At 37.2% G+C, this 26,738-nt stretch overlaps 6 protein-coding genes across 11 annotated transcripts; 3 read left to right on the top strand and 3 right to left on the bottom strand.

The window, feature by feature from the left end:
- The first annotated feature begins 44 nt into the window (after window positions 1-44).
- mrpl54 (mitochondrial ribosomal protein L54) lies at window positions 45-997 on the top strand. 2 transcript variants are annotated; one of them, XM_077583275.1, is made up of 3 exons: window positions 45-261; window positions 345-501; window positions 739-997. In XM_077583275.1, the coding sequence occupies exons 1-3, from the start codon at window positions 132-134 to the stop codon at window positions 869-871; spliced, it is 420 nt and encodes a 139-aa protein (XP_077439401.1). In that variant the 5' UTR covers window positions 45-131; the 3' UTR covers window positions 872-997. The 2 variants fall into 2 exon arrangements, with proteins under 2 accessions (XP_077439401.1, XP_077439402.1); XM_077583276.1 differs by having other exon boundaries at window positions 109-257.
- Window positions 998-1,044: 47 nt separating this feature from the next.
- On the bottom strand, window positions 1,045-14,458 carry mef2b (myocyte enhancer factor 2b). 4 transcript variants are annotated; one of them, XM_077583269.1, is made up of 10 exons: window positions 14,313-14,395; window positions 13,423-13,551; window positions 11,303-11,550; window positions 5,763-5,821; window positions 4,637-4,840; window positions 4,392-4,550; window positions 4,177-4,312; window positions 2,977-3,213; window positions 2,796-2,907; window positions 1,052-2,562 (listed from the first exon to the last, which is right to left on the bottom strand). In XM_077583269.1, exons 4-10 carry the CDS (start codon window positions 5,814-5,816, stop codon window positions 2,274-2,276), a joined length of 1,191 nt encoding a protein of 396 aa, XP_077439395.1. In that variant the 5' UTR covers window positions 5,817-5,821; window positions 11,303-11,550; window positions 13,423-13,551; window positions 14,313-14,395; the 3' UTR covers window positions 1,052-2,273. The 4 variants fall into 4 exon arrangements, with proteins under 4 accessions (XP_077439397.1, XP_077439395.1, XP_077439394.1 ...); XM_077583268.1 differs by lacking the exon at window positions 13,423-13,551 and having other exon boundaries at window positions 14,313-14,458; XM_077583270.1 differs by lacking the exon at window positions 13,423-13,551 and having other exon boundaries at window positions 4,422-4,550; window positions 14,313-14,458.
- Window positions 13,964-19,836, top strand: tmem221 (transmembrane protein 221). Its single transcript, XM_077583272.1, has 3 exons — window positions 13,964-14,396; window positions 15,795-15,880; window positions 17,624-19,836. The coding sequence occupies exons 1-3, from the start codon at window positions 14,104-14,106 to the stop codon at window positions 18,163-18,165; spliced, it is 921 nt and encodes a 306-aa protein (XP_077439398.1). The 5' UTR covers window positions 13,964-14,103; the 3' UTR covers window positions 18,166-19,836.
- Window positions 16,092-20,945, bottom strand: borcs8 (BLOC-1 related complex subunit 8). Of its 2 annotated transcripts, XM_077583277.1 has the most exons (6): window positions 20,732-20,945; window positions 20,453-20,561; window positions 20,153-20,217; window positions 19,953-20,060; window positions 19,734-19,822; window positions 16,092-16,817 (listed from the first exon to the last, which is right to left on the bottom strand). In XM_077583277.1, the coding sequence occupies exons 1-5, from the start codon at window positions 20,770-20,772 to the stop codon at window positions 19,750-19,752; spliced, it is 396 nt and encodes a 131-aa protein (XP_077439403.1). In that variant the 5' UTR covers window positions 20,773-20,945; the 3' UTR covers window positions 16,092-16,817; window positions 19,734-19,749. The 2 variants fall into 2 exon arrangements, with proteins under 2 accessions (XP_077439403.1, XP_077439404.1); XM_077583278.1 differs by lacking the exon at window positions 19,734-19,822.
- rfxank (regulatory factor X-associated ankyrin-containing protein) lies at window positions 20,917-24,451 on the top strand. The gene is made up of 9 exons (XM_077583273.1): window positions 20,917-21,104; window positions 21,182-21,256; window positions 21,815-21,916; window positions 22,005-22,070; window positions 23,170-23,270; window positions 23,342-23,467; window positions 23,907-23,973; window positions 24,056-24,136; window positions 24,229-24,451. The coding sequence occupies exons 2-9, from the start codon at window positions 21,190-21,192 to the stop codon at window positions 24,279-24,281; spliced, it is 663 nt and encodes a 220-aa protein (XP_077439399.1). The 5' UTR covers window positions 20,917-21,104; window positions 21,182-21,189; the 3' UTR covers window positions 24,282-24,451.
- Window positions 24,452-24,874: 423 nt separating this feature from the next.
- nr2c2ap (nuclear receptor 2C2-associated protein) lies at window positions 24,875-26,399 on the bottom strand. The gene is made up of 5 exons (XM_077583274.1): window positions 26,283-26,399; window positions 26,115-26,205; window positions 25,922-26,027; window positions 25,600-25,667; window positions 24,875-25,382 (listed from the first exon to the last, which is right to left on the bottom strand). The coding sequence occupies exons 1-5, from the start codon at window positions 26,318-26,320 to the stop codon at window positions 25,260-25,262; spliced, it is 426 nt and encodes a 141-aa protein (XP_077439400.1). The 5' UTR covers window positions 26,321-26,399; the 3' UTR covers window positions 24,875-25,259.
- Window positions 26,400-26,738: the final 339 nt, after the last annotated feature.

The following is a 26,738-nucleotide window of genomic DNA, read 5'->3' as shown; positions in this document are numbered from 1 at the left end:
CCACAGGCGGCAGTGTAGATTCAGAAGTGCCATAACTGCATAACTGGGTGGCCGGAAGAAAGTAGAAGACTGAATGTCAAATTGTAGCATGGTTCGCTAATGTCGCCTGTCGTAAGCAACTTATTGTAAAAATGTCAGGCCACAGTTTATTTAGCCTCGCATTTTTAACGAAACACATCACAAACAATGCGCCATTTATAATTCTCCGCAGGAATAACCCGTTAAACAAGTTACAAGCTTGTGGATATGCAAAAAAAGTGGGTGAGTAAAGTAGCTTTTCAGTAAAGGTGCATTTTCGTTCCTTCAATGGCGATGCGTTTTCAATAACGTTGACGCTCCTCCAGTCGCTAAAGGTAAAGGAAGGGGGATGGTTAAAGAAGAGTTCAAAGGACCAGAGGTGTGTAAAGATCCAGTCAGACTGACTACTTATGCAGTGGGGGCAAACATCTACAAAGAAGGCGATGACCCCCAACTCAAACCAGTGGAGGAATATCCAGAATGGTGAGAAACTTTTTATATCCCTTCCATTTTGGTGCAAATTAGTATTATCGTCATATTTGGGCAATGATGCAAATAAAGATGCAAATAACGGACATGCGTTGTTAGATTTTTATTTCCATCCATCAAAATTGCACTGGCTCATTGTTACTACAATGAAAATAATTTTGTCAAATGCATCTGGCCACAAAGAAAAACCTGATATTTTGGTGAAGCAGCACGTGGTTTATTGCTTTTCAGGCTCTATCAGTTAAACCTGGGGGCGCCGTACAAACTTCACGAGTTGGAGGAGGAAAGCTGGGAGTACTGGAGGCGTCTCCGAAAGGAAAATATTTGGCGTCACAACAAATTGCAGAAAGGGAAGAAGTTTTAGACCAGAACAACTGGACAGGACTGGCTTGTTTCAATTATGGCCTTTGCATTGAATGACTGTAGTGTACATGTGTTCATATTTCTTTTTTTAATCTCCATCCCTCATTAAAAATATGCTTTCACTGTTTGTTTTGTATTCTGTTTTGTGGAACAGTTTCATTTTCCAGTCCATTGTCTTGCTTTCTCAAGAGTAAATCTGAAAGACAACACTCTTGTCTCATTTCTAGTTGGAATGACCCTTGTTGAAAAAACTGAAATGGACACATTTTTAGATTTTTTTTTTTTGTGTTAATATTTTTAATTTTACTATAGTGGCAGACAAAACAACAAATCATCAAAGTGTGTGTCTTTTTAATGGGAACAATCGAGTGACATGGGAGGGGGTGAAAAAAAAAAAAAAGCGTCCATCGCCCAGCAGAGACCAGCTCTGACTGAGAGACCGGACAGTTCATTAGGTGCACACAGCCAGACCAATGGCATCCAATGCAACAGCTATCAAATTGAGTCTTTTCAAAAGGTAATAATTAGTATTGATGAGATTATTAATTTAACTATCAAACTTTGCGTTAAAAGCCAAAAAGAACCCCTCCCCTTTCAATCGCAATCATTTAAAATTTTCCAAATCATTTCTTATATTTTTTGTCCCTTTTGCTATTTACAATTAGTAATAAAGATCCACTTCTGCTGTTTAAAATGTGTAATTATTTTTCATTATTTTCTCTTCGCCTCTATTTTAGTAATCAATTTTATTTATAATTAGTTTCTTTATTTTACAACGTAACGTAATAAAAAAAATGCAATAAAAATATTTCCATGTCAATTGTATCACTTTTTATTTCTATTTAATTCCTTTGTTAATTAGTCCTTTTCAATTATTATTTATCAATTATGTAATCATTTTGTAGTTAATTTTTGTTTACTATAGTAAGATTTGTTTTTCAAATGTTATTTTTTCCACGTTTAATATTTGATCTTTAATTTTTTTTAAACTGAAATAATTTGTAATTTGTGTTATTCAAGAGTATTTAGTTACATTTATTTTGTTTCTTAAAATTGTCACCTTTGCAATTGAATTTATTGATTCACTGATTTGTAAATATTTTTCATTTCCAATTGTTCATTTTAGTAATTTAAGTAATAATTTAATTTAAGTAAAACCAGGTTATTTGATTCAATTAATTTTCATGTATTTGTTAATTATTTTTAGATTAAATTAGCTTGTTAAAATACCCCTTTTCAGTTGTATTCATCAGTGTAGTTGTAATCAAACTTTCTTGTCTATTTGAAATTATTCAATCCGTTTTATTGATTAATTATAATTATTAGTTTTTCGCATCATTTTTGTTGTTGGATGCCATTAACTTGTGCACGTGTACCTAATAAAGTGTCCACTAAGTGCATAGCTATCTCTGCCATCCCTCACACACGTGCAACTGCCTTGACATCCCTGCATCTTCTCGGCTGTGCAAGTACGTCCCGGCCTCTGGTTCTGGGGGGCTATGGCGGGCTGAGCCGGGCCTGCTCGCGGGCGACTGGTCTCGCCCCAGGCCATGTAGTGGCGAGGAGGCGGGAGATGCCACGTGTTGCTCAGGAGAGCTGCGCTCAGATTTGATGTGCACGCCGAGGAAGGGAGGATGTGTCAAGGTGGAAGAGAAAGACGGAGATGGGAAAGAGCAGACCCCGGTGGACATCCTGGGAACGACAACGACAATAAGTGTTATTGTCATAACAGTCAACTGTTAAAACAACTAAATTAGCTTCCTGTATTATCAATACAAATAAAAGTTTAGCAATATTACACACTCATAATGACCCACCACAATAATAATAAACATTACTTTTGTATTTACTAGAGTGTGTAAGTGTACCTAATGTTGTGGCCAGTAAACTTACCTCCACTCTAATGTATCAAAATGCCTCCTTACCCTTGACTTATATGAGGCCCATGAAGTTGGTGCGAAGGCTGCGTTGTTTGCCAGGAGTTCGCTGCTCCTCGCTGCAGACTCACAGAGTGATACACACTTGGTTGGCTGAACTCTTGACAAAGAAAAATATGTAAGTTATAAAAGTCAAAATAACAAGTGGAGCAACCAAAGTGTAAGCTACCATTTGCTCCAGCGGAGGCCAGGCCGTAACCAGTCAGAGTGTGGCCCAGCAGCCCGGCTTTGCCCATGGCGCCGTGCACGCCAGACTGGTACAGGACCGCCCGGCTGACGGCGGGGTTGGAGCAGGCGCGGGAGCCCTGATTGGCAGCATCTCCCGGCAGGGTCAGAGGGGATGGGGTCGGGGGGGCCTTCGGGTCGAGTCCTCGGCTCACGTGGGAGAAAACGGAGTAGTTGATACCTGCGGAGGGAAGTGAAAATAGATGTGAGCAAATGCGATACCTTCATACTTCTTCTTTCTCTGGCACCTTTTCTTGACTGTGTGGAAATTAACATTGCATGATCAGTTAAACCTGAAATTTGACTTAAACTGACTTTTTAGCAGGGTTGGGCAATTAATCTAAATTAAATTGTGATTTTGATTTTGGCTTTTCATAATCATAAAATCATTTTTTTTTTTAATAAATAAAAAGAATTATAAAAACAAATTAAAAACAAAAAAATAAAAATAAAAAGAAGAATTAATGTGTCGGTGCGTGTTTGCAAGATCCAACGTTTTGAACGCAGCGCACCCTGCTACATATTTTAATAACATTTGATTTATGTAGCATTTTTTTTGAACACTCAAAGGCGCTTTAAACACACATATCAGTAATCTGTTCTAGCCAGGACAAAATTATTATTTTTTTGTCAGGTTGGTAATAAAGGACAAAAGCACTGTATTTTTAAAAACAAACAAATTAAAAGTAAATAATTAAATATTAAATAAAAAATGAAATAATTGGTTTCATAAAGTCTACTGTATGTACTGTAATATTTGCGTGTTGGACATTTGTCTTAAAGGAGGGTGTGACCTAATATTTGAAAAAACGAATGCTAAAACTACAAAAATTAAAACGTTTTTTTTTTAAACAAAAAAACGAAACTAATGAAAACTAACAAAACGGCTCTAAAAACAATCACCTAAATTTGAAAAACAAGTCAAAACGACAGAAAAATCCCTTACTATTATAACCCCAGTCTTTTACTGTAAACTGTGTCACAGTGAAATCACTTGTGATGACATCATCACAAAGACAGGTGCGACAGCAACGAGGAAGAAACCAAAGATGGCTACCGTGGTGAAAAAGTCCAGTTTCATAAAATACACACGTGCACCACAAACTTCCTGTGAGCTGCGCTGCGATATTTATAACGTTTATACCCGAGTGTGGCGGCATGAAGGAGGCGTGAGCTGCTGGTGGAGCCGGTCTGTGGGGGGCCACGCCATGTCCGGGTGAGACGGGGAAGCTGCTCTCCGACACCAGGAACTGCGCTTCCGGGGGGCGCAGGGACGGAGCCTGGAGAGTGACATGATCATTTACTGTACACTCACCACTCACTTACTAAATATAATCATTAATAATTGTTACTTCGCACCAGTGACTTTGTGTGTGTGCGTGTACTGACATAGAGCCGCTGACGGCCCGTAGACACATCCACCCCGTCGCCATAGTGATATTTATGGCCGGTCACCTGCATGCTCTCCTCACCGTCAAGCTCCGAGGGGTCCAGATCGAGGCCTTTCCTCCTCAAAGTCTGACGGCAAATAGAAAATAAGAACCGAGAGCGGAAAACCCCCCAAAACCAACAAAATTCATCTCAAGTCGGTGAAATGTTTGCACCTCCAGTATGTCGGTGTTGGTGCGACTCTCGTGCGGTTCGCTGTACTCTGTGTACTTGAGCAGAACCTTGTCCATGTCGGTGCTGGCGTACTGGAAGAGTCGGTTGGTGCTGTTGAAGATGATGAGGGCGATCTCGCAGTCGCACAGCACGCTCAGCTCGTACGCTTTCTTCATCAGGCCGAACTTGCGCTTGGTGAACGTCACCTGCAATGTAATATAATTTTTTTTTTTAATCTGACAGCACATCACCATCAGACACAAAAAAAAAAAATTATTCTGCCTCTCACTATATTGGCTATCATTGTCACAGATCAGGGGTCAGCAACCTTTAGTGTGAAAAGAGCCATTTTAGGCCAAATAAATAAATAAAAAATTTGAACATTGTGATGAGCGAAACAGTATTTTAGTGTTAGCCACCATAACAAAAAATAAATAAATGCAGCATCCAATACTTTGAGATCCATTTTCATCTATCTTCCGCTTTTGTTTTTTTCTGCCATTTTTGCTATTAATTTTGAGATTTTTTGTGTGTGGCATTTTTATAGACATTTTATGGTAATTTTTGTGATTTCTTCTTTTGTTTTTGGACATTTTATAGTTACAATATAAACTTTTTTTTTTAAATTAAATTCTCTGATATTTTAGGCAATTTCGTGGAATTTTATGGTTATTTTCCACTTTTGCTCTTATTTTTTGGTCACTTTTTTGACATTTTTAGGTCATTTTTAAAAAACTTTTTCATCAATCTATCTTTTTATGACAAAAAAATGGACTCTGTCATTGTAATAATTATTTTTTATTTTATTTTTACCCATGAATTTATTTAAATAATATTTATTTTAAAAAATACAAATAAATATGTAAGATTTTTTTTTTTTTAATTTCTACAAAAAAAAAAATTCAAAGACACAGGGAGCCACAAGAGCAGGACTAAAGAGCCACATGTGGCTCCAGAGCCGCAGGTTGCAGACCTCTGGCATAGATAGACGTAATATTTTTTTTTTTTGCATTACATTTGTAATCAATTTTAAGGCCAATTCAGTGAAATTAGAAAATTTCCCGTGGACAACTTAGTGACCCGTTCTGTCACACTAAAGTGACATTAAATCATTTGTGGTCGGCTCACCTGCCGGTTTCTCTGGTCCAGAATGCGAGAAATTTGTATTTTCTTTCTTCCCATATTTCCTGTGATCAGAAGCCAAAGTGAAAACAACAAAGTGAAAACAGGTTAGCATGTGAGAGAAGAATAAAACGACCCAAGTGTAATATTAAAAAAAAAAAAAAAAGTTCCATTCATGTTTTTATTTGGTGTTGGTGGTGTGCCACCCTCTTTTTACTAACACGTTTTTTATTTAATACAGAGCAATATTTCAGTTGCAAAACCTGTGTAAATAAATTTCTCAGAATCTTCACAGTTCTATCTGGTCAACTTTGTCATTTATCTATGGGGTAAACATTGACCCTACGAACACTGCCCGGCAACAAGTGACTCAGCAAAAAAAAAATATAAGAAATGTATAAATGTAGGAATTTATTACAATCAGAAATTTAAGGCCATATTAATATGCATGGTGTCAAGTTGTATGCGTCTGCTGAGATTTTCTAGCCACAAAAAAAATAAAAAATAAAATAAAAAATACACATCTGTGACTTATACTAATGGACGTCATCATGCACACCGCAATCCACTAATGCCACCACATATGTTGCCCCTCTTCAGTTCTCATCGGGGCTTCTCAAGACCACGCATGAGAGAAGAGTGGGCGGCTCATACAGGTTTCACAACATGCTGACCAAACACGCTGTTTTCCTTCAATTGCTAGCCTCTCGCTATTGGCCAAACGACCCCCCCCCCCCCTGCCCCCCTCAAAAAAAAAAGTCATCCGTTATATATTTTTAACCGGGTCTCTTGGGGTCGTACGAGGAGTGCGGCGGGGCACTGCTGCCGGCCCGACCCGGCCCGGTAAGCCAGACGGCGTGGGTGTCAGACTGTGTGGACTTCAGGGGCCACGCTAACTTTAGACCGCATCGCCTCATGGGGGTAAAAATATACAATGCTCTTAACTGAGGGGACTTGAGACGCTTTCAATGAATTAACATTGTTTCCCCATCAGAAATCCTTTTACTATAAAGTATATAATGCATGTAGATGTACTACAGAACTCTGTCAATAAAGCACAGATGAATTAGCTAATATTATTTCCTAACTTATTATGAATTTATTTATTTTTTTACACATTACAGCATAAAATAATGATCTTAAAACATTCCCTTGGAAAAACAAATTTTCTCTTTTGTAAAATGAATTCATATCTTTATTGTTGTAAGTGTAACAGGACCAACATTTTTTATCAATTTATTAGTTATTATGAATGAATCGGCCATTTGATCAGTTATGGGAATTTTATTGTGCCAAATATCAGAATCTGCAATTGGTCTGGCCTTAATAGACTGGAATTGATTGTCAATTAATTGAATAAATTGAGGCGAAATTGATTCAGCCTCAACTAGTTTGCCATCTAAAGAAGATGCTAACTTTTCTAAGTTGAGCTTCATTTGCAAAGAACTGAGACAGCAGAAATCTAATCAAACACTCATTATGAGTTTTGTTTTATTGTTTGTTTAAAAAAGGGGCCACATTAGATTTTTTAAACTGACATATTGGCCAAGTCGATATAAAAAAAGCAAAATGTTTTATTTGAAACAAATAATAATAACAATAATAATAAAAATAATTAATACAAGGGCAACATTAGATTTTTTTTTTAAACTGACATATACAGTAGGTCAAGTCGCAAAAAAAAAAAAAGGTAAAATGTGGATGTAAAATTGTGTGTTTCAAACTAATAATAATAATAATTACAGTAATACAAGGGCCACATTCGATTTTTTAAACTGACATATTGGCCAAGTCGATATAAAAAAAGTAAAATATGGAAGCAAAATGTTTTATTTGAAACAAATAATAATAACAATAATAATAAAAATAATTAATACAAGGGCAACATTGGATTTTTTTTAAACTGACATATACAGTAGGTCAAGTCGCAAAAAAAAAAAGGTAAAATGTGGATGTAAAATTGTGTATTTGAAACTAATAATAATAATAATAATAATAATTACAGTAATACAAGGGCCACATTAGATTTTTTAAACTGACATATTGGCCAAGTTGATATAAAAAAAGTAAAATATGGAAGCAAAATGTTTTATTTGAAACAAATAATAATAACAATAATAATAAAAATAATTAATACAAGGGCAACATTGGATTTTTTTTTTTTAAAACTGACATATACAGTAGGTCAAGTTCCAAAAAAAAAAAGGTAAAATGTGGATGTAAAATTGTGTATTTGAAACTAATAGTAATAATAATAATAATTACAGTAATACAAGGGCCACATTTGATTTTTTAAACTGACATATTGGCCAAGTTGATATAAAAAAAAGTAAAATATGGAAGCAAAATTGTTTATTTGAAACAAATAATAATAACAATAATAATAATTAATACAAGGGCAACATTGGATTTTTTTTTTTTTAAACTGACATATACAGTAGGTCAAGTTAAAAAAAAAAGGGTAAAATGTGGATGTAAAATTGTTTATTTGAAACTAATAGTAATAATAATAATAATTACAGTAATACAAGGGCCACATTTGATTTTTTAAACTGACATATTGGCCAAGTTGATATAAAAAAAGTAAAATATGGAAGCAAAATTGTTTATTTGAAACAAATAATAATAACAATAATAATTAATACAAGGGCAACATTGGATTTTTTTTTTTTAAACTGACATATACAGTAGGTCAAGTTAAAAAAAAAAAGGGTAAAATGTGGATGTAAAATTGTGTATTTGAAACTAATAATAATAATAATTACAGTAATACAAGGGCCACGTTTGATTTTTTTAAACTGACATATAGGCCAAGTTGATATAAAAAACTAAAATGTGGATGTAAAATTGTTTATTGGAAACAAATAATAATAATAATGAATACATATGATAGAAATTAATAATTAGAGTAATTGACATATTGTTTGTTTAAGTGTTTGTTTTGAAGGTTTCTTTTTACCCTTGTGTGACACTTAAAAAAGTAAAAAAAAAGTTAAAAAAAAGTAAAAAAAAGTAAAATGCCCATCCATCATTTTAAGTCATAGGTAAGCTGGAACCTATCCCAGTTGACTTTTGGCAAGAGGTGGGGGTCACCCATCAATTATAGGACGATTTTGTCTTCAATTAAGCTAATGCATGTTTTTTTTTTTAAATGTGGGAGGAGCTCCAATTACCTGGAGAAAACCCACACAGGAATGCCAAAAGCCAAGATTCGAACCCAGAACCTCAGAACTGTGCAGAGGCCTGCACGTCATCGAGTACCACACGTTCTGAACCCTTGACCTGTCTAGTCTGGAGGAGTTTCCACTGGTTTTCCCCCCCTCAAATAATGCACATGTATTTCTATATTTAGTAACATGTCCCCACTAGTGATGATGCCTTGGCGGATATGGCGGTAGCGTTTCCCACGACCCCTGACGTGTGCTGTGTGCGCAGGCATCTTGGGCATTTAGGGAGGAAATACCCACCGCATTACCTTATTAAGTGCCGAGATAATCATATTCGTATCAAGTCTTATCGATGGTCAGGGTAGATGTTATTAGGGAGTAATTTAACTAACGTGATTGCGACATGTTGGAATAATAAAGCCCTTATTAAAAAAGAGGGATAATTTGATTCGTTTTGGAAAAATGTGGCTTAAAAGTCAAACTTGGTAGTTGAAATCATAATTATCAGCAGCAGCAGCAGCTGTGATGCCAGAAATTCTCATCAGACTGTATTGGAGAATTTAAAAAAGTAGTTCTGAAATGTTTTACACCAAGTACCACCAAAAAAAAAAAAAATTGCTCGCCAAGTACGACCATCAGGACAAATAATACTTTATTTATTTTCGGGGAAAACAAATGAAGGCATGGATGTTGGGTCCGCGTCAGCGCGGCTTAATAAGCCATTATGAGTCTTTTTAATGTGAGGCTTTTTTTTTTTTTGTAGGTCACATAGCGGCAGAATATTTCTGGCAAATTCAATGAAGTTTGAGGAGTTTTGGAAATAGTTGGATATGGGAATAAATGAATGAAGACAGATTATAGTACACCATTTGTATTTTAGATTTTTTATTTTATTAATGTATCAAGTTTTTATATGATTAAATGTTCTATATATGTACATAATATCTATATACATGTGCTGTATATAATGTAAATAGGGTTTGCCACCATTAATGACTCACTTGTTAACGCGGCCACGTTTTTCAACTTTTTATTGATTTGATTGTGTTTGCTATTCATATGCGCGGAACTCATTTCATTCAATTGAACTTTATATTTTGAAACAGAATTTGATGACATGCTTTACTGAGCTTTTTTTTGGGGCGTAAGAGAAGTTTGCAGAGTAATTGGTGCATTTCTGTGCTTAGAGTATTTGATGAATTTAGGCCTACTTATTGTATTAGTCTCCTATATTGTTGTATTAGATTTTTGATTTCCTGAGATTGGGATTGAATAAATGTGTAGACAATATTCAGTGGATAAAAAAAAAAAAAAAAAAAGTCTACACACCCAGGTGGTCCAAATGTTTTTTTGTGATATAATAATTACAAAAATATTTGCACACTCTTCTTAGCAAAAATGGTCCAAATCTGTCAGGTTGTGGGCAGATTTTTTATACACACTACAAATATTATACATATGCTGTATAATATTTCAGTTACCTCCAAATCGCTTTTATATTTAGTTTATTTCTGTTCATTCCTGTAAATGTCCATATATTGCTATATATGTTTGGAATCCTTGCATCCCTTGTTGAAAGGCACTGTATAAGGTGACTTTGAAACTTCCTGCAGTTCCAAAAGAAAATGCTGTCAAATTGACCGGCAAACATTTTTTTTTTCTTTCTTTTGGGAGAGCTCAGTATTGTTCATTCGGTAATTTTACCGATTTGACATGTCATCATCATTGCTCTCCTTTTTTAATTTTTTATTATTATTATTATTATTTTTTTTTTTTTGACCGGCAAACATTATGACAAGACAATCAACACGTTTATCTTAAACATTTGAATAGATGACCCACTCGAATAGATTACGACTCTTAAATAAATAGCGATTAATATGTTTGTTATTGTGGTTTTATTTTTTGCAGTAACAGTGCACGGGGACAAGCATAATAATAAGCACGCTGAATGATGAATCCCTTTCTTAGACTGAGCATTATTCGGGCAGATGTAAAGATAGAAACATATGCTGGATTACTTCATCATTGCACATGGGAGTGGGGGTCAAGCAGTTCAACAACGCCGCCTTTGCCAAGTGCGGTAACGTGCAGGAAATATTTGTCTAATTTTAACAGGGGATAATTGAATTGCCTTTGATATTTTCGATGGAGTCAGCATGGCAACAGAACTGAAACTACCTCATTTGCACAGCCACCCTCTTCCAAACACGTTTTAAAAAAAGATTCCCGCGCACAATTTAACCTGTCGAACCGCTGACGTCGATTTAAGAATAGCCCTGGAGTTGCCGAGCATGTCTTTTTTATTAATAAAGATTCTGCTTCTTTGCACAGCAACAAGTTATTTGGACACAGAAATGAACTATGCTGAAATCTCACCTCTCTCTGCTCACACTTGTTGTCGAAGGCGCTTGCACATCAGTGAAGGCACGGGAGACGTCCGATCCAGAGGATGAAGTGTGTGTGACGGCGCGAGTGTGACAACGGAGAAGATAACCTGATGTAGAAGGAGAGCACTGCCCTCACACAGCTGGCTGACTCAACCCGCCCTCCTCTTCTTGTCACCATGCATGCAAGCCAATCCAATAGAGACTTCTTTTTCAACATTTTTTGCATCAAGAGACCACCTAGAAGACACACAGTGAAGACGAGCTACAGTTAATATTTGTTTGTTTTTTTAAGTGCGGTTCGGTCAGGGGTCGGCAAACTTTTGTGCTCTAGGGTCACATTTGATTTTTTTTTTAAACTGACATATAGGCCAGATCAATATAAAAAAAAGTAAAATATGGAAGTTTTTTTTTTGAAACAAATAATAATAATAATAATTAATACAAGGGCAACACTGGATTTTTTTTTTAAACTGATGTATAGGTCAAGTTGCAAAAAAAAAAAAAGAAGAGTAAAATGTGTATATAAAATTGTGTATTTGAAACTAATAATAATAATAATAATTACAGTAATACAAGGGCCACATTTGATTTTTTAAACTGACATATTGGCCAAGTTGATATAAAAAAAGTAAAATATGGAAGCAAAATTGTTTATTTGAAAAAATAATAATAACAATAATAATAAAAATAATTAATACAAGGGCAACATTGGATATTTTTTTTTAAAACTGACATATACAGTAGGTCAAGTTGCAAAAAAAAAAGGGTAAAATGTGGATGTAAAATTGTGTATCTGAAACTAATAATAATAATAATAATAATAATAATTACAGTAATACAAGGGCCACGTTTTATTTTTTTAAACTGACATATAGGCCAAGTTGATATAAAAAACTAAAATGTGGAAGTAAAATTGTTTATTTGAAACAAATAATAATAATAATGAATACATATGATAGAAATTAATAATTAGAGTAATTGACACTTCCACTGTATTATATACATCACTTCACTTTAATTATTAAATTATGATTTATTTTATTGTCTTATTCCGTAAATGAAATTTAAGGACCATGTTTTGACTAGGGATGGCACATACACTGCATTATTACTTTAAAGATTTGTTCTCCTTGAAAGAAGAAGTCAACCTTAAACATTTCTTGACAATAATATATTATATGTGACCTCACTAGTCTAAACATGACATTCGGATTCATATTACATTTGTGGAAAATGAGTTATGAAACAAAATCTAGCCGTTTTTCTCCATCTCAGGGGGCGGCCATTTTGCCACTTGCTGTCGAACTGAAGATAACATCACAGTTGCTTAGCTGTGATAGGTTGTTACCCGAGATCTGAGCAACTGTGATGTCATTTTCACTCAGCAAGTGGCAAAATGGCCGCCTTCTGATATTGATAAAAAAAACTGTTGGATTTTACTGCTTAACTAATTTTCCACAATATTAACCAGAATACCGTATTTAGACTAGTGGGGCTGCATAGAACATATTATTGTCAGTATATCTTTTTTCGGGGGGGGGGGGGGGTGACTTCCCTTTTAAAAATAATCATCTGCTAAGCATTTGCTGACATATAGCAGAAACAATACCATACATCTGTAGCGAACCAGAACTTATTAACTGGCAGGATGTCGCCATGAAAGATCTGCGCCATTAATTCGATTTTGAGGTCTGTCATGTATTCCGGGCCAATTTGACCCATTGTCAGTGACAGCATTTACAAAGAAAATACACAACAAAAGCTCCGAATAGAAAGTCAACAGGATTCATATTCACGGAGTCACTGTCGGAGGCGGATGATTGACTATTTTCAGGACGTGACAATGCAACGCACTAAAAATAAGAAACGTATGCAGTCGGAGTCAGACAACACGTTAGAAGCCACTCACACTCATCATCCCCGAGAGGTATTAAAAAATAATAATAATAAATCTACGCTGATGCAATAGTGAGCAACAAATAACCTCCAGGAGATTATGCACTTGACTGGCAGAGAGCTAGGGGACGTTGTTGTTCCTCACTGGTGTGTCTGCCATGAGTGCTTCAGTTGAGCATATTTACTTGATCAGACTTGTAGAAAAATACTCACAAGGTCTTTCTGACACTTTCCTGAAACTTCTCACTTCTGCTTTCGGCAAATTACAGCATGTGCCAGAGCCAAGCTGCATCATTCGGAAATTCCGCCTTTCTGTGACTCTTCCAGTCCCCTTGTTGCAACCTGCTGATGACACTCGTAATTTATAGTTAGGTGGCCACTACCACTTCTAGTTGAACTAGAAAAAAGAGAAAATAAATTTGTCCAGTTGCATATCAATCGTCTGTTGTGAATCTTGTTTTTTCAATGTTTATCTTATTGTTAGAACAAGTCGTGCAAAAAGTAGGTACATTTGGTAAAGGTAAATTACAGTGCATTTTAGGTTCATTTTGAACTTTCACCATCCCATTTCACATCACTAAGTTTTTGTCAGCTGTTGTCCCCTTTAAATAGTATTCATAAAAGTTTTTGTATCCAGATTTGTCATCAAGATTTAATTGCAGGCATGTGTGCGCCGTGTTTGGTGTTCCTAAGGAAGAAAAAAATCCATTGTGACTAGGAAAATTTGTAATCTGGGGATTGGACGAACATCACATGGGTAGACGGATTTTGAGAAGAGGAGGGGGGACGTTCACGCACCCTCGGAAACGCCACACTTGTCATTTAGGCGCACTTTTTTATGGACTACTTCAACATAAAATAACTTTTTGAGCTTTTTAATCCGATCAGGAGAAGATGACACACTCTTACAGTCAACGGTCCGTCGTTGTCTTGTCTCTACTGGGGATTCTATCGGCCGTTATGTCCGTTTTGTCGGTCATTCTGATCTTCCAGCTGCAGCCACAACACACTGCCGTGAAGGAGTACACCCCCTCTGTCATACCCGCTCACGTTCGGGCCTTCCTGCTGCCGGTGTCCACGGTGCTCTCGGCTCTATCGCTTACCCTTAATTTGAGCTCGGTGGTGGTCTGTCTCCTTCATGGCTACTTTTCCACAGAGTTGTGTCGAGGAGAACTGGACACCGAAAGGTAATGGTTCTAGAAAACCACCAGTTAATAAAAATCAAAATTCTGCCATTTTGGACCTCACGAATTGTTACAAAAAGTAGTTCCGGTCAGTTTTTAACAAGTGACGTCACGTTTGATTGACCGCATGATAGTCAATTGCTATACTGTATTCGTACGCGCGTTTATATTTGTTATTATTTATCAACCGAAAAGTGTGAAATGGAGAAAAATTTGTATTTCCTTCTTGAGATTATATAGCGCAGCTAGGGATGAACAATTTATATGCTAGAGGGTGCTACAATTTTTCATTAGTGCTACTTCAGGGGCCCCATCTAGGGCCACACACTTCCTAACCAGATGAAGGGCAAAAATGCCATTTTAGATATGGACATAATACGAGCATATATTAGGCTGCTGAGTTAAAAATAACTCTTTTTTCTTATGTCTGTATGTACATGGGCCAATTTAACCTAAATGTCACACACTTTTTTTTTTTTAAATACTAAACAACCTAAAATTAGGCAAACTTGAATCAAGTACCTTTGCGTTTGTTTGTTTTTGATGTAGCAGGTTTAAATGGAGGGCAGTGCTTGTATAAAAGAACTACTCTCCGAAACCAACAATAAAGCCAACAGTGAAATTACCACATACGGTCCAACATTAAGTCCAAGAACTAATTTTGTGCACATTTTATCCCCATAAACATCAACTCACTAAAAACTGCCATATTATTGAACTACTGTTTGTCCTGCTCATCACTCCAAATCCACCCAAAATTGGTAGGTCTACTCATGTAGTACAGGGTAGTAGACCTGGTGTAAATGCAACCAAATCATGTCTGCCATCTAGTGGTAAATGGTGATAGTACAACTTAAAACTACAATCAATCTATATTTGCCGTTCGGCACCCGCCACTTTTTTTTTCTCCCAGGGACAACGCCCCCTCCCCTATTTAATTTTGACATCCGCCTGATGAAAAGTGTCGTTGCTTTACATCAGTCTTTTTGTGTGTGTGTGTGCGTGTAGCTATATGTACAAATGGCAACAGGTGGCGTTAAAGGTTAGGGTTTATATTTCTAATTCAAACTTTTAAACAAGGCCAACATTCATAAATTTAAGTATTGTAGTTGAGTAAAATTTGAATAAAAGCATTTTACTCAATTCCAATAAGCCCGTCGAAACAATAACCTTTTCATTCCATAGTCAGCGCACGGCCTCGAGCTCGCCCTTTCCCACGTCGGCTTACAAATCCAGCGAGCCCCCCCCCCCCCCCCCCCCCCCACTCCTTCTGGAACGTGTGAAAGAGAATAGTAATGGGCTTCTAAATGTGTTGACAAATACGGTACGCGCGGAATGATGAAGAAGCTGGTTTGTAAGCACAGAAAAAGTAAGTCACTCTATGACATCTCATCTCCACAGAGCAGACTGGTTCCTATTGGACAGCAGGGCCGTGCGACATGTGGCCATCGGATTGTTCTGCCTGGGAGTTTCAGTCTATTTGGCAGGTATAAACAAAGGGTGGGACACACACACACACACACACACACACACAATAGTGTCACCATTTGGTTGCATTCAATTGCTGTAATGTGATTCATGACTCACTGATTTATGTTGACGCCACACTTGTTTGATAGAAATTTGTTTAGTTGTCATCTCTTAAAGGACCCCCAAGTCAAAGTGTTTCGTAAGTTAATTCAAATTGAAGTAGATGAATAAACTCATTAATTCATGTTTTATTTGCCTTTATTTTAGGATAAGCCTAACCGATAAAAACAAAATATGTATGTATAATAAACCGATTGTTTATTGTAATAGATTAATGTATTGCTGGTGTTTTAAAAAAAGAAGACTTTGAACAAATAATCACATTAAATCACATTAGGGGATTTCTAATGATATTTTTCAAAATTATTCAGCCCTAGCATTGATAAAATTGCATTGTGTCAATGCTGTACCTTATGACACATTGCTGTAATTGATATTTGATGCGGTTTTGATCAATCACGACACATCACAACATCGATATTTCATCCCACCGCCACTGTCGTTTGCAACAAGTTCTGCTTAAAACCAAAACACCACCACGGGATGGTCCTTTACAGCTAATGTCCAAAATGTCTGCAGGGAAGTCTTCAGCAGAGAGAGAAAAGAGCAGCGCTGTTCTTGTCCAGCGAACTGAAGAGAACAATGCGCCCTTTGAGCGCGGCGTCCATGACTTAAGTGTTTTTTTTTTTTTTAAGCCGAACCTGGCAGCGCCGGGCCGCTCTGTTCCATTGAGCAGGGAAGCTGGGCTAAAGGGGGTGTAGGGGATTTAGGACCTTTACCACCGCATTTCAATCAAGGAGCACAAAATGACTGAAGCCCAGGAAGACTTGTCACATTCCAGAGTTGTGCTTCTCTCCAGCTTCCCTTGGCATACTCGGATCCATTGTCCTTTTTCTGCGCACAAAAAAATAAGAAGAAACAGCTTTTTTCGGGGGGTCATATATATGAAATTTGACCTCACAGAAAAACACTCCAGGTGGCAGGTGACAATCTTAATCAGAGATGACACTTCAATTTTGCCCTTTTGTGTAGCGTCCAACTATCCAACCAAAATAAACATATGAACATTTAGTGTCACATAAGACAATCATATTAAGTTGCTTTCGGATCTTAGTTTGGAGTATATTCACGGCTTCAACTATTAATATAGGAAATTACTAACATTTTTGTGGGGGGCTTAAATTACTCATGTTTTATCGCTATTAACTACATAAACTGATTTCAAGGGGAAGTCAACCCCCCTAAAAAAAAAATAAAAAAATCTTAACAACATGATCTATGCAGCCACACTAGTCTAAATACATTATTGCGTTAGTGGAATTCGAGTTAAGCAGCAAAATCAAGCCATTTTGATCAATATCAGAAGGCGGCCTTTTTGTCACTTGCTGTCGAGTGAAAATGACATCACAGCCACTCAGGTAAGAGCCAATCACAGCTCAGCTTCAGAAAACAGGTGAGCTATGATTGGTTGTTGCCTGAGCAACTGTGGTGTCACCTTCAGTTGACAGCAAGTGGCAAAATGGCCGCCCCGAGATGAAAAAAAAAAAAGCGGCTGGATTTTACTGCATAACTCAAATTCCATCAATGTAATATTAATCAGAATGTCATGTTTAGACTAGAAACGTCATATATAACATATTATTGCCAATAAATGTTTATGGTTGACTTCCCTTTTAAGTACTTTCCCTCATCTCTTTCAGCTATGTCCATTTTTATGCTGCTCATATTTGAGGCGGAGACGGGAATTGCCAGCGCTTGCGTCCTGGCTTCCGGCATCGTGATCCTGCTGGTGGTGCTGATCCACTCTCTCGTCAAGGTTTCCCAAGTGGCTAAACGCGGCCAAGCAGACCACCTCGAGACTCTCTTTCGCAACGAGCACAGAAGCAGCGACAACAACAGCCCCGTGTCTTGGCCCTGCGAGCTAAAAATCGGCGTGGACAAACTGCGAGTGCCCCGCAGACAGTCGCATCTCCACGATCACATGTCGCTCACACCTTCCAGCAGCCCCAGACACCAGCAGCAGCAGCACCACCCGCAGGAGGAGTACTCCCCTGTCGGAGAAGAGCCGCAAGGCCACTTGGACGGCTACAGGGGAGGCGGCAGCGGTCCTCGCTCACACAGGAGCTTGTCTTCGGATTCGGTTTTACTAAAGGCTAAACCCTGGAATGGCGTCAACAACGAGATGAGGAGCGTCCTGGCGCGCAAGTCCGGGATTTCGGCAAAAGACTCCACCCTTGTGTGACAATATGCTGATAAAGAAAAGGATATAAATAAGTGACCATGGATATACCGTACAACTGACAATAGCGTTAATGATTCCCGAGCACCTGGAAATAGAGCTAAAAATCCACTATTATGAATAAATAAAACATTTTTAATCAATAGATTAATTCAATTGTGAGATTTACTCTATATTATTTGGATTGTACTCTAATGCAACCACTGTGGAGCGCTATATAAATCCAATGAAAGAAGAAGAAGAAATGATCAGATGTACTACAGGAAATTATTCAATTTCATTAAATTTTTCTGAAAATTATTTATTTACTATAAATAAGGTATTTTGTGTTCATCTGTCTACGCCAGCAACATATAGTGACAGACCATTAAATCCTCTTTCACTAAATGGCATAAGGCACAATTGTCCCATGTGTCCCACGTTGTCATTTCATACAACAGAAAATAAGCTTTGTGTTCAACTAAACAGGCCAATATTTTACATTGAGAAGTACGTTTGTGAGTAAATTGAGATGAGATCATCGTTATTTCAGTTATGTCGCTGGTCTCGGACGGAATGGTTGTACCTCCGAAATAATAATGTGTAAAAATAACACCCACAAGTGTAGAATGACCAATACTATAAATTAACGAACCAACCAGCGATATATATTTGTTGTGACATTTTGGTTTAGTGATGTGCTGTGAGATTTATGTAAAGTAAAATATGTGCCTCGACTCAATAAATATTGGGAAATATATCACGTTTTAAGGCCATGGTTCGGTTCATATTTGCCATATTAAGGGGGAAAAAAAAAAACAAAGCATAAAACTTGTGTAAACATGAGTCAGGAACACAATTTTAATCCCTTTTTGACACACTTTTCCTCATTAGTGTTGTGGGTGAGCTGGACTTTATCCCGGAGGAGGAGGGGGGGGGGCAGACAGAGTCAAGATTGGAACCCAGAGCCTTGGAACTGTAAGGTCGTGTGCTGACCCATAGTCAGCCATGCTAACCACTAGTCCACTGTTCTGCTGACATTTAAAATATTTTTTGTTTATCATACTGGCCAGGATAGAGGAAAGTAGTTTGACGTACTGTACTGTGAAAAGAAAATGGCATCCCATGACGTCCACTAGCTAGAGGCTGAGCTACACTGAATTTGTTTACAGAGCACTTAGAGACCTCATGTCCATTTCAAAACTCTTAATTTTCTCATGTTCCACTCGCGTATCATAGCAATAATTCCAGGATTTCCTACTGGATTTTATTGACCATCAAGATGGCACATTTAGTTTTTTGGTATAAATCTTTCTTTGAACCATGTTTGTTGTAATACATGTATATCGTCTGTGTTCTTTACTGTTTATGTACAATGTATTTCACAGCTAAAGATGATTTATTTTGGATCCCAGGGAGGAACCACTGTTTTGTGTATTTTGGAAATCTCTGCTTTATTCCGTGAATATATTTGCTACATATTTTTGTTCTTTATGTTGCCCCAAATGATTTAACGTCAATGTGAATTAAATGAATCATTGAAAAAAATACACTTCTGTTGTGCTTGTGCGCCATTCAGAGCAACTACTGACCTTGGACATCGCTCTGTCATGATGAGGACAAAGTGGATGAAGCACCAGCAGCAACAAGTGGACTGGGAGATGGGTTGGCATCATGCAAACTTAATGAAGGCGGGTGGGGGGATAAAAACAAACCAAAAAAACTCAGAAAAATGTAATTAAAAAAACAACAACAAATGATTGGGTGATAATAAAAAAAATGCTATGGATACATCACTGCTGCTTTCTTACCTGCGTCCTTGAGAGCTGCTGATCTTCTCCTTCATGCTGATGGCTTGTCGCAGGAGGCTGTCAATGTTTTTGAAATACACGCTGCTGTTGGCCATGCTTCTTACGGCACTGCAGAAACAACAAAAGATCAGTAGAGGGGTTAAAAAACATGGAGTTGAGCCAGTAAAATTCTGAAATGTCTATGCGTCATCATGGCAAACCTGCATGCATATTCGACTGAGTAGATGGCTCCTTGACTTTGTTCTTCCCAGCTTTGCATGTCTGTCTATGGGAGAAATGATGGCAAGTGAGACGCATATGGATCAATGTGTAGTCTTGTCACCAGGTGCATCATCCATTTAAGATAAAATACATCTCCGGCAATAAGTGGAGTGGACAGTGGCAAATTAAAACCTGTAATACAGATAATGCTAAAAATAAGTACAGCTCTTGTATGGGACCTTGTGCTTTTGTGGTCTAAGGTGGGTTTGTCATTAAGTATGTGTTGTGTGGCTTTATACCTTATGCTGCACCAGCTCTGGCAGGGACCTCCTTACATGCTCCTGTAGTCTGTACAGAGCCACGGATGGCTCGTTAGCCAGGACGTACATGCTCTCCGTGAACTTGTCACTCACTGTTGATTTGAAAAAGAAAGAAAAAAGTATTATGACTAGTAACTACAAAATGATGGCGCGTCACAAAAAATTCAAATCAGACTGATTTACTGGCTAACTCAAGCTAGCTAGCTAAGTTAACTTCCATGAAAACCGAGTAAATTAGTACACTCAAATGTGTGACACTTGCCTCGTCTGACTTTAAGCTGCATCTCTTGGTCTTCCATGACGAAAGACGAAATTTACGTCCAAAAATTAACAAAATAATCACTGCTAAAGCACGACTTTTAGCACTTCGTTTGGCACTACTTCCGCGTTTTGAATGGTGGTGTGCAACGTCAAACCCCCCCGGAAAGAAAATTGCTACAAGTACAAGACCACACAGGTTCCGCCTTTCCCATTAGCAGTCGAACACTGGATTTATTCACCCTAACGTGGTTTAGTGTTTTGCTCGATAACATATGTTGCTTCTCGCTGACTGTCGCGACAGATAAAATAACCTACTTTCAATTTTGCCACAAGGATGTAGGTGCAAATTAGGCAGCAAAAGCTAGATGTGGTGAGTCGACGACGTCGTGACTGAATTTCTACTTTTGACACTTTTACGCACTTCACTTATTTACTTTTTCCTCACAGCTGTGATAATGGATGCAGGAGGAGAGGAGGACCAAAATAATCACACAACAAGTGTAAAATCGTTTGAGCACACAGGTGAGAGGAACAGAGCATGGTCCTCACTATATGATATGAGTAAAACTAACTCTTTAGTTTCACTTTCAGATTACATACAGTACTTGTTTTTAATTAATTGGGTACACCTGCAGAATTACAAATAATGCTTTACAAAGTAAATGTTTAGAGTTAATTATCTAAGAAAATGTTAACATTGTGATTGTAGTTAATAATGAGTGGTGTTACTGACAGTTCACATCTCTCAAAAGAAAGATCTTTGGTTGAGATATACCCCTGGACGGGTCGCCATTCAGTTGCAGGGCAAATGTATAGTATACAGCCATTCACTCACACATTCTAACCACGTTAAGCACAGGAAAAACAGACAGCGTCACTGGCATGGAAACAGGAGTTCAGAACATTTAAATGAACACTCACATCACCCTAAAAACATTTCATCGATTGTTAATTTTCAATGTCAACATAGTCATGAACATTTAAGTCAAATCTCCATCCCTAATAGTAGGATTGTCTTTTTTTTTTTTTTTTTTTTAAGCTTCATGTATGTGTTTCACATGAATGGCCTTGCATTTCTAGAGATTGCTGATGGGGACGACGAGGGTCTCTTCAACCATTCGGACACGCTCACAAACAGGCAGCGTGGCAATGAAGTTAATGTGCGCCCGGCGAAGTTAGATTGTGAGTTTACATGATCATTCTTTTTTTTCCTTTTTTGCAGTGCTTGACTGTATTAATGTATTTATTTATTTGTCTTTGCCATTATAAGCTCTGTCCATACATCAGCTGGCTGCCCAAGGTGAGGTTTTACAAGTGGCGGTGCAACTAAGTAAAGGTGAGGCATCAATATCTTGCAGTATCATGCTTTGTGGCTGTTTTTCTTCGGCTGGAACTGGGGCCTTAGCCAAGGTGGATATGAGAAATTATAATTAATAATAATAATAACAATACGTTTAATTTGTAATGCACTTTACATTTAAAAAGAAAATCTCAAAGTGCTAGAATAGAGTCAAATATCAGTTAGTGTTAGCTCAAAACTTTCATTCTTCTCCTAGAAACAAACCAAAAATAAATAAATAATAATCAGTGAAAAGCCTTATTTAAACAGCTGAACTTTATTTGGCGTTAATCAGAGGCACTCTAAATGGGGGCTCCATTTAAAAAGAGTTTGAATAGGATTGATTTATTGTTATTTATTTTTACGTTCTATCTCGAAAAAATACCCCCCCCCCCACACACACACACACAATTAAGTTGGACCGAGTTATAGGTCACATTAATGGTGGAAAACGTTTTGAAATGATTTATCTTGATCTCATTTATTATATCATGAAAAACTGTTAATTGATTAGGGGTGTGTAGACTTTTTTTAGAAAGCCATTATCACATAAATTTGACAAAACGCTTGTTATTACAGAAATAGTCATAGTTTTTTCATGTACAAAAGCATTTTTTGGGGGGTCATGCGTCCAGACGGCCTAGCATTATGAAAATAAGTATTTTTGAAATGTATTTGTTAAAATATGGCTTTAATATCATATAACAACTTTACCTTTTTAAAATAAAATATTTTTTCATTTCTGTAAGATGACTTTTTCAAATATGAATGCTATCACAACATTTCAATTTTTAATTGGTATGGTATGTGTATATGGGAATTATTTTTAAAATATGGCTTTAATATCATATAACAACTTTACCTTTTAAAATAAAATATTTTTTTATTTCTGCAAAATGATGACTTTTTTAAATATGAATGCTATCACAACATTAAATTTTTTAATTGGTATGGTATATGTATATGGGAATTATTTTTAATTGGCATTATAATTCTAAAGGACTTCTCACAAAACATGTCTGCCACGTAAGGAGCCCCTGGACTTGCCAAGTTTGAGTTTGTTACCCCTAGATTCTAACATAGGCCTGTTTTGCAGACATGTCACTGCTGAGCAAACAGGATGAACGAGGCTTCACTCCTCTTATGTGGGCGGCGGCGTTTGGAGAGAAAACAGTGGTGGACTTGCTCTTGGAAAAGGTTTAGAGGGCAAGAACAAGTAGTCTTATCAGGACAATCACTCACTAATTCTGCTATGATTCATGTGCCAGGGCGCAGACCCTAAAATACTGGCAAGTGACCGTGAAAGTGCGCTGACCCTGGCCAGTTCCGGAGGCTACGAGGACATCATCGAGGCTCTCCTCAGACGCGGTGTTGATGTCAACGCCTATGACTGGGTACAAGTTGTTTAGGAGCTGCAATTTTTTTGTTGTGGGCCAGAAACCTCTTATGTCCAAATATGGTCATAATTTTTCACAAATCGATATAATTGGTCTATCTTTTGAATGCTTGAACTGTCTGGGAAGTGTAAAACTCCGCTTGTTCCTTCACTCTGCTGGAGCCATGCAAGCATTATGTCGCCTCAAGATTGAAATTATGAACATTTTATAGATTATGTTTGCTTCGGTGCAGAGGAAAGCGGTTATACTTTGGGAAGATGATGTAACCACCGTTTTGCTAAATTAGCAACAGGTGTACAAATGATAGCCATATAAGGTATAATACGAACTTGGAACAATGCGGTATTTGTCACTTGAGCAAGATCCATTTCGGTTAAATACTGAGAAAAAAAATTAGTGATTGCTTGTGGATTGAAAACGGACGTTTTGATTGCAGAATGGAGGGACTCCGCTTTTGTATGCTGTTCGAGGAAACCACGTTAAATGTGTTGAGACGCTCTTGGGTACATTCATTTACGTCTTATTCATATGCGACAGGTATCTGATTGCTTTATAGTACTAATTGTTCATTGTGTTCTTTTGTAGACAAAGGGGCTGACATGACCAGAGAGTCCGATTCTGGGTACAGTGCAATGGCCTTGGCTGTTGCCCTTGGATACAACAAAAGTAATTGTAACCTTTCAACTAAACAACTTAACACTATTACTTGATTATTTCAATACAATAATTCTTTTTTTTTTTCTTCCTGTGTTTTGTAGTTCAGAAGGTGTTGGAGGACCATATTCTGAGATTCTACAAGCCAGCACGCTGATGAATTTCAAAAAAGTCTTTTTTTTTGTACATTTTGTTTCATTAATTTTTGCTAGGCATTATAACAAACAATGACCAATATTTGCCAGATGAACAGCAGTTGTTTAGTTTGGCTGTAGACCAGCAACATTGAATGTAAACAAGTTGTAATAAATGTATTTTTTAATGGTGTTTTCTGCCAGAATAATGATTATTTGTTCACATGAGGGGGCATTTCACTAAAATTCCACTGATGTAACTCAGGAGGAGCTAAGTTTTGTGTTTTTAGGTGAGTCTTCATTACATGTATATATTTTTCCCCAAATAAAATGATCTGTAACCATTTATTTTTCAGGACAGGGCTCCAGAGTAAGTTTTATTTTTTTTAAGACTATGAGCACTGTGGTGCCTAATCTGAAATTTAGGGGGCGTACATTGTAAATAGACTTGCAAAGTAAATATTCACATTTCTACTCCTTTTCACTACATTACTTATAAATGGACAAAAGGGTGCAGCAGACGTTTGTCAGCAACAAAATATACAGTATAATAATAATCAGGGCTTCAACTAACATTTATTGTATTGTTTACTCTGTTTAATAATCAGATTAAAAATCATGTTTTAATGTCCAACCTTTATTCAAAAACAGGACATTATTTCAAATTGACACTGTAGAACTTAATGATTCAGTTACTGATTTGGTCCGTAATCTGTATTTAAAAAAAAAAAAAAAAGTAAAAATGTTCATGCTTTCCAAAGCACAAGCAAAAGTTTGATTTTGGATTCAACATGTTTGCAAGTGTTGTTCATGGCTGTACACCTCAACTGTTATCATGGCCTTCTGAGAGTGAATCATCAGCACCTTTGCCGTTTGCAGTGCCCATCCATTCTCCGTACGAAAAAAAAAAAAAGCAGCATTCCAATCCAGTCACGTGGTGGCAGCACATACATCCAGTATCGTAGATGTCCTGCATATTTCCCTCATAATCGGAGAATGGGTCATGTTTCTTTCTCCCCCAGGAGGTCCAAAGTATAAACAATAATTCTCCCGAAAAAGTCGGCGCTGTTCTCAAATGTTATTTTTACTCTGTCCACGGCGGTCACCTCCTGTATGGGAAAGCAGTGGGTGTGCAGTTAAGGCAAGATAATCAGTGAATCATCAGTCACAATGACAAACACACTCAGTAACAATATTATTGAGAGCTTATAATAGCCCTGCGTGATTGGCTGGCAACCGGTCCACGGTGTGTAACAAGTTACCCCCAGTATGTAAAAAAAAATATTAAATACAATTCCAATAAAAGGCTAAGTTGACGCTGGCATAAATAATGAAGGATATCTGAAGAGAGTTGTTGTCCTCAGGGTAAAAATGACTGATCACTGTGAAATCTCCATCTACTGAACAACCTGCAGAGAACAACACGAAAGAGGAAAGATAAACTCAATGCATGCTGGGCCAAACGATGGTACTGTATAAAGCAGATATATAAATAATAATAATCATAATAATAAAACAGGCGTGAAAGAAGGAAATAATGCAGAAACGGAGGTATAGAAGGAAAAGATGTAGACTAGACGTAAGAAAATACAAAATTAAGTGCATATATAGTACGTGTTATGCATAAAAATATTGTTGTAAGTATAAGTTGTGTATATTATACCTAACAGCCTGCATGTTTTGGCTGAAAAGCCTCCTTGGAACTGAACTTTTAACTCGGACACTCTAACCGACTGAGGGAAATCCAAAATCACCCACTGACAGTCACCCTAGAGCAAAAATATAAGCATTATTCAACAAGCCTCAACTGACCGATAAATACACAAGGACCGACACTGATCAGCAGGTAAACTTGCCTGGTCTGAGTTCCAGCATGTCTCCTCGTTGGTGTCAAACATGAACTTCTTCCCATACTGTTTCACATCTCTGTTTAGAACTGAACTCACCCTGTAAATTAGCCCAATTTCACATTACTTTGTCATCCTCCTCAAGATTCAGATAAGAACGCGGTTTTCAGATCCTACCTGTATTGTGTATCACCGCATATCAAAGAACCGGCCATGTTGGTTGTGGCACAATTTGCCGTCAAACGATTTGGTGTCGCGCGTTTTCATTTTTACGACAGTCACCATCGCTTGCCGTTACAATTAGCTTCCGCTAGATGGGTGTCAGGTGCTGCCATATGAAAAATGCTGAAAAAGCTTTTTTTAAACAATGTGAACGAAATGTGTTAAGTAATTAACGGTAGTATATTAAAGTTTGGTCCTCTCTTAACGACGCTGGAAGATGGGAATGAAGCACAGGTAAGTACCACTAGTAGTGGGAACTGTAAGTAACGAAGTACAAATACTTGGTTACTGTAGATTTTGTAGTATGAGTACTTTACTTGATTATTTAATTGTCTGACGACTTTTTACTTTTGCCCCCTAGATTTGAAAACTATATCTGTACATTCTACTAAAAAAAGGCTCATTAGATGG

This window comes from Vanacampus margaritifer, chromosome 13, assembly GCF_051991255.1.
Source record: "Vanacampus margaritifer isolate UIUO_Vmar chromosome 13, RoL_Vmar_1.0, whole genome shotgun sequence".
NCBI classification, from domain to species: Eukaryota; Metazoa; Chordata; class Actinopteri; order Syngnathiformes; family Syngnathidae; genus Vanacampus; species Vanacampus margaritifer.
This window is presented reverse-complemented; position numbering and strand designations above follow the sequence as displayed.

What these genes read in the sequence shown, in the direction of transcription:
- mrpl54 (XM_077583275.1), top strand. Translation starts at nt 132, where the DNA reads ATGTCAGGCCACAGTTTATTTAGCCTCGCATTTTTAACGAAACACATC. An exon ending in TGGATATGCAAAAAAAGTGG is followed by an intron (nt 262 to 344) that starts GTGAGTAAAGTA and finishes ACGCTCCTCCAG; the next exon opens with TCGCTAAAGGTAAAGGAAGG. An exon ending in GTGGAGGAATATCCAGAATG is followed by an intron (nt 502 to 738) that starts GTGAGAAACTTT and finishes ATTGCTTTTCAG; the next exon opens with GCTCTATCAGTTAAACCTGG.
- mef2b (XM_077583268.1), bottom strand. Translation starts at nt 5,816, where the DNA reads ATGGGAAGAAAGAAAATACAAATTTCTCGCATTCTGGACCAGAGAAAC. An exon ending in GCACACACACAAAGTCACTG is followed by an intron (nt 4,313 to 4,391) that starts GTGCGAAGTAAC and finishes GTCACTCTCCAG; the next exon opens with GCTCCGTCCCTGCGCCCCCC. An exon ending in GGCCTCCGCTGGAGCAAATG is followed by an intron (nt 2,908 to 2,976) that starts GTAGCTTACACT and finishes TTCTTTGTCAAG; the next exon opens with AGTTCAGCCAACCAAGTGTG.
- tmem221 (XM_077583272.1), top strand. Translation starts at nt 14,104, where the DNA reads ATGACACACTCTTACAGTCAACGGTCCGTCGTTGTCTTGTCTCTACTG. An exon ending in GGAGAACTGGACACCGAAAG is followed by an intron (nt 14,397 to 15,794) that starts GTAATGGTTCTA and finishes TCATCTCCACAG; the next exon opens with AGCAGACTGGTTCCTATTGG. An exon ending in AGTTTCAGTCTATTTGGCAG is followed by an intron (nt 15,881 to 17,623) that starts GTATAAACAAAG and finishes CATCTCTTTCAG; the next exon opens with CTATGTCCATTTTTATGCTG.
- borcs8 (XM_077583277.1), bottom strand. Translation starts at nt 20,772, where the DNA reads ATGGAAGACCAAGAGATGCAGCTTAAAGTCAGACGAGGCAA. An exon ending in CTTAAAGTCAGACGAGGCAA is followed by an intron (nt 20,562 to 20,731) that starts GTGTCACACATT and finishes ATCAACAGTGAG; the next exon opens with TGACAAGTTCACGGAGAGCA. An exon ending in CAGAGCTGGTGCAGCATAAG is followed by an intron (nt 20,218 to 20,452) that starts GTATAAAGCCAC and finishes TTTCTCCCATAG; the next exon opens with ACAGACATGCAAAGCTGGGA.
- rfxank (XM_077583273.1), top strand. Translation starts at nt 21,190, where the DNA reads ATGGATGCAGGAGGAGAGGAGGACCAAAATAATCACACAACAAGTGTA. An exon ending in GCGCCCGGCGAAGTTAGATT is followed by an intron (nt 21,917 to 22,004) that starts GTGAGTTTACAT and finishes TGCCATTATAAG; the next exon opens with CTCTGTCCATACATCAGCTG. An exon ending in ATGTGTTGAGACGCTCTTGG is followed by an intron (nt 23,974 to 24,055) that starts GTACATTCATTT and finishes GTTCTTTTGTAG; the next exon opens with ACAAAGGGGCTGACATGACC.
- nr2c2ap (XM_077583274.1), bottom strand. Translation starts at nt 26,320, where the DNA reads ATGGCCGGTTCTTTGATATGCGGTGATACACAATACAG. An exon ending in CAAAACATGCAGGCTGTTAG is followed by an intron (nt 25,668 to 25,921) that starts GTATAATATACA and finishes TGTTCTCTGCAG; the next exon opens with GTTGTTCAGTAGATGGAGAT. An exon ending in AGGACAACAACTCTCTTCAG is followed by an intron (nt 25,383 to 25,599) that starts ATATCCTTCATT and finishes CTGCACACCCAC; the next exon opens with TGCTTTCCCATACAGGAGGT.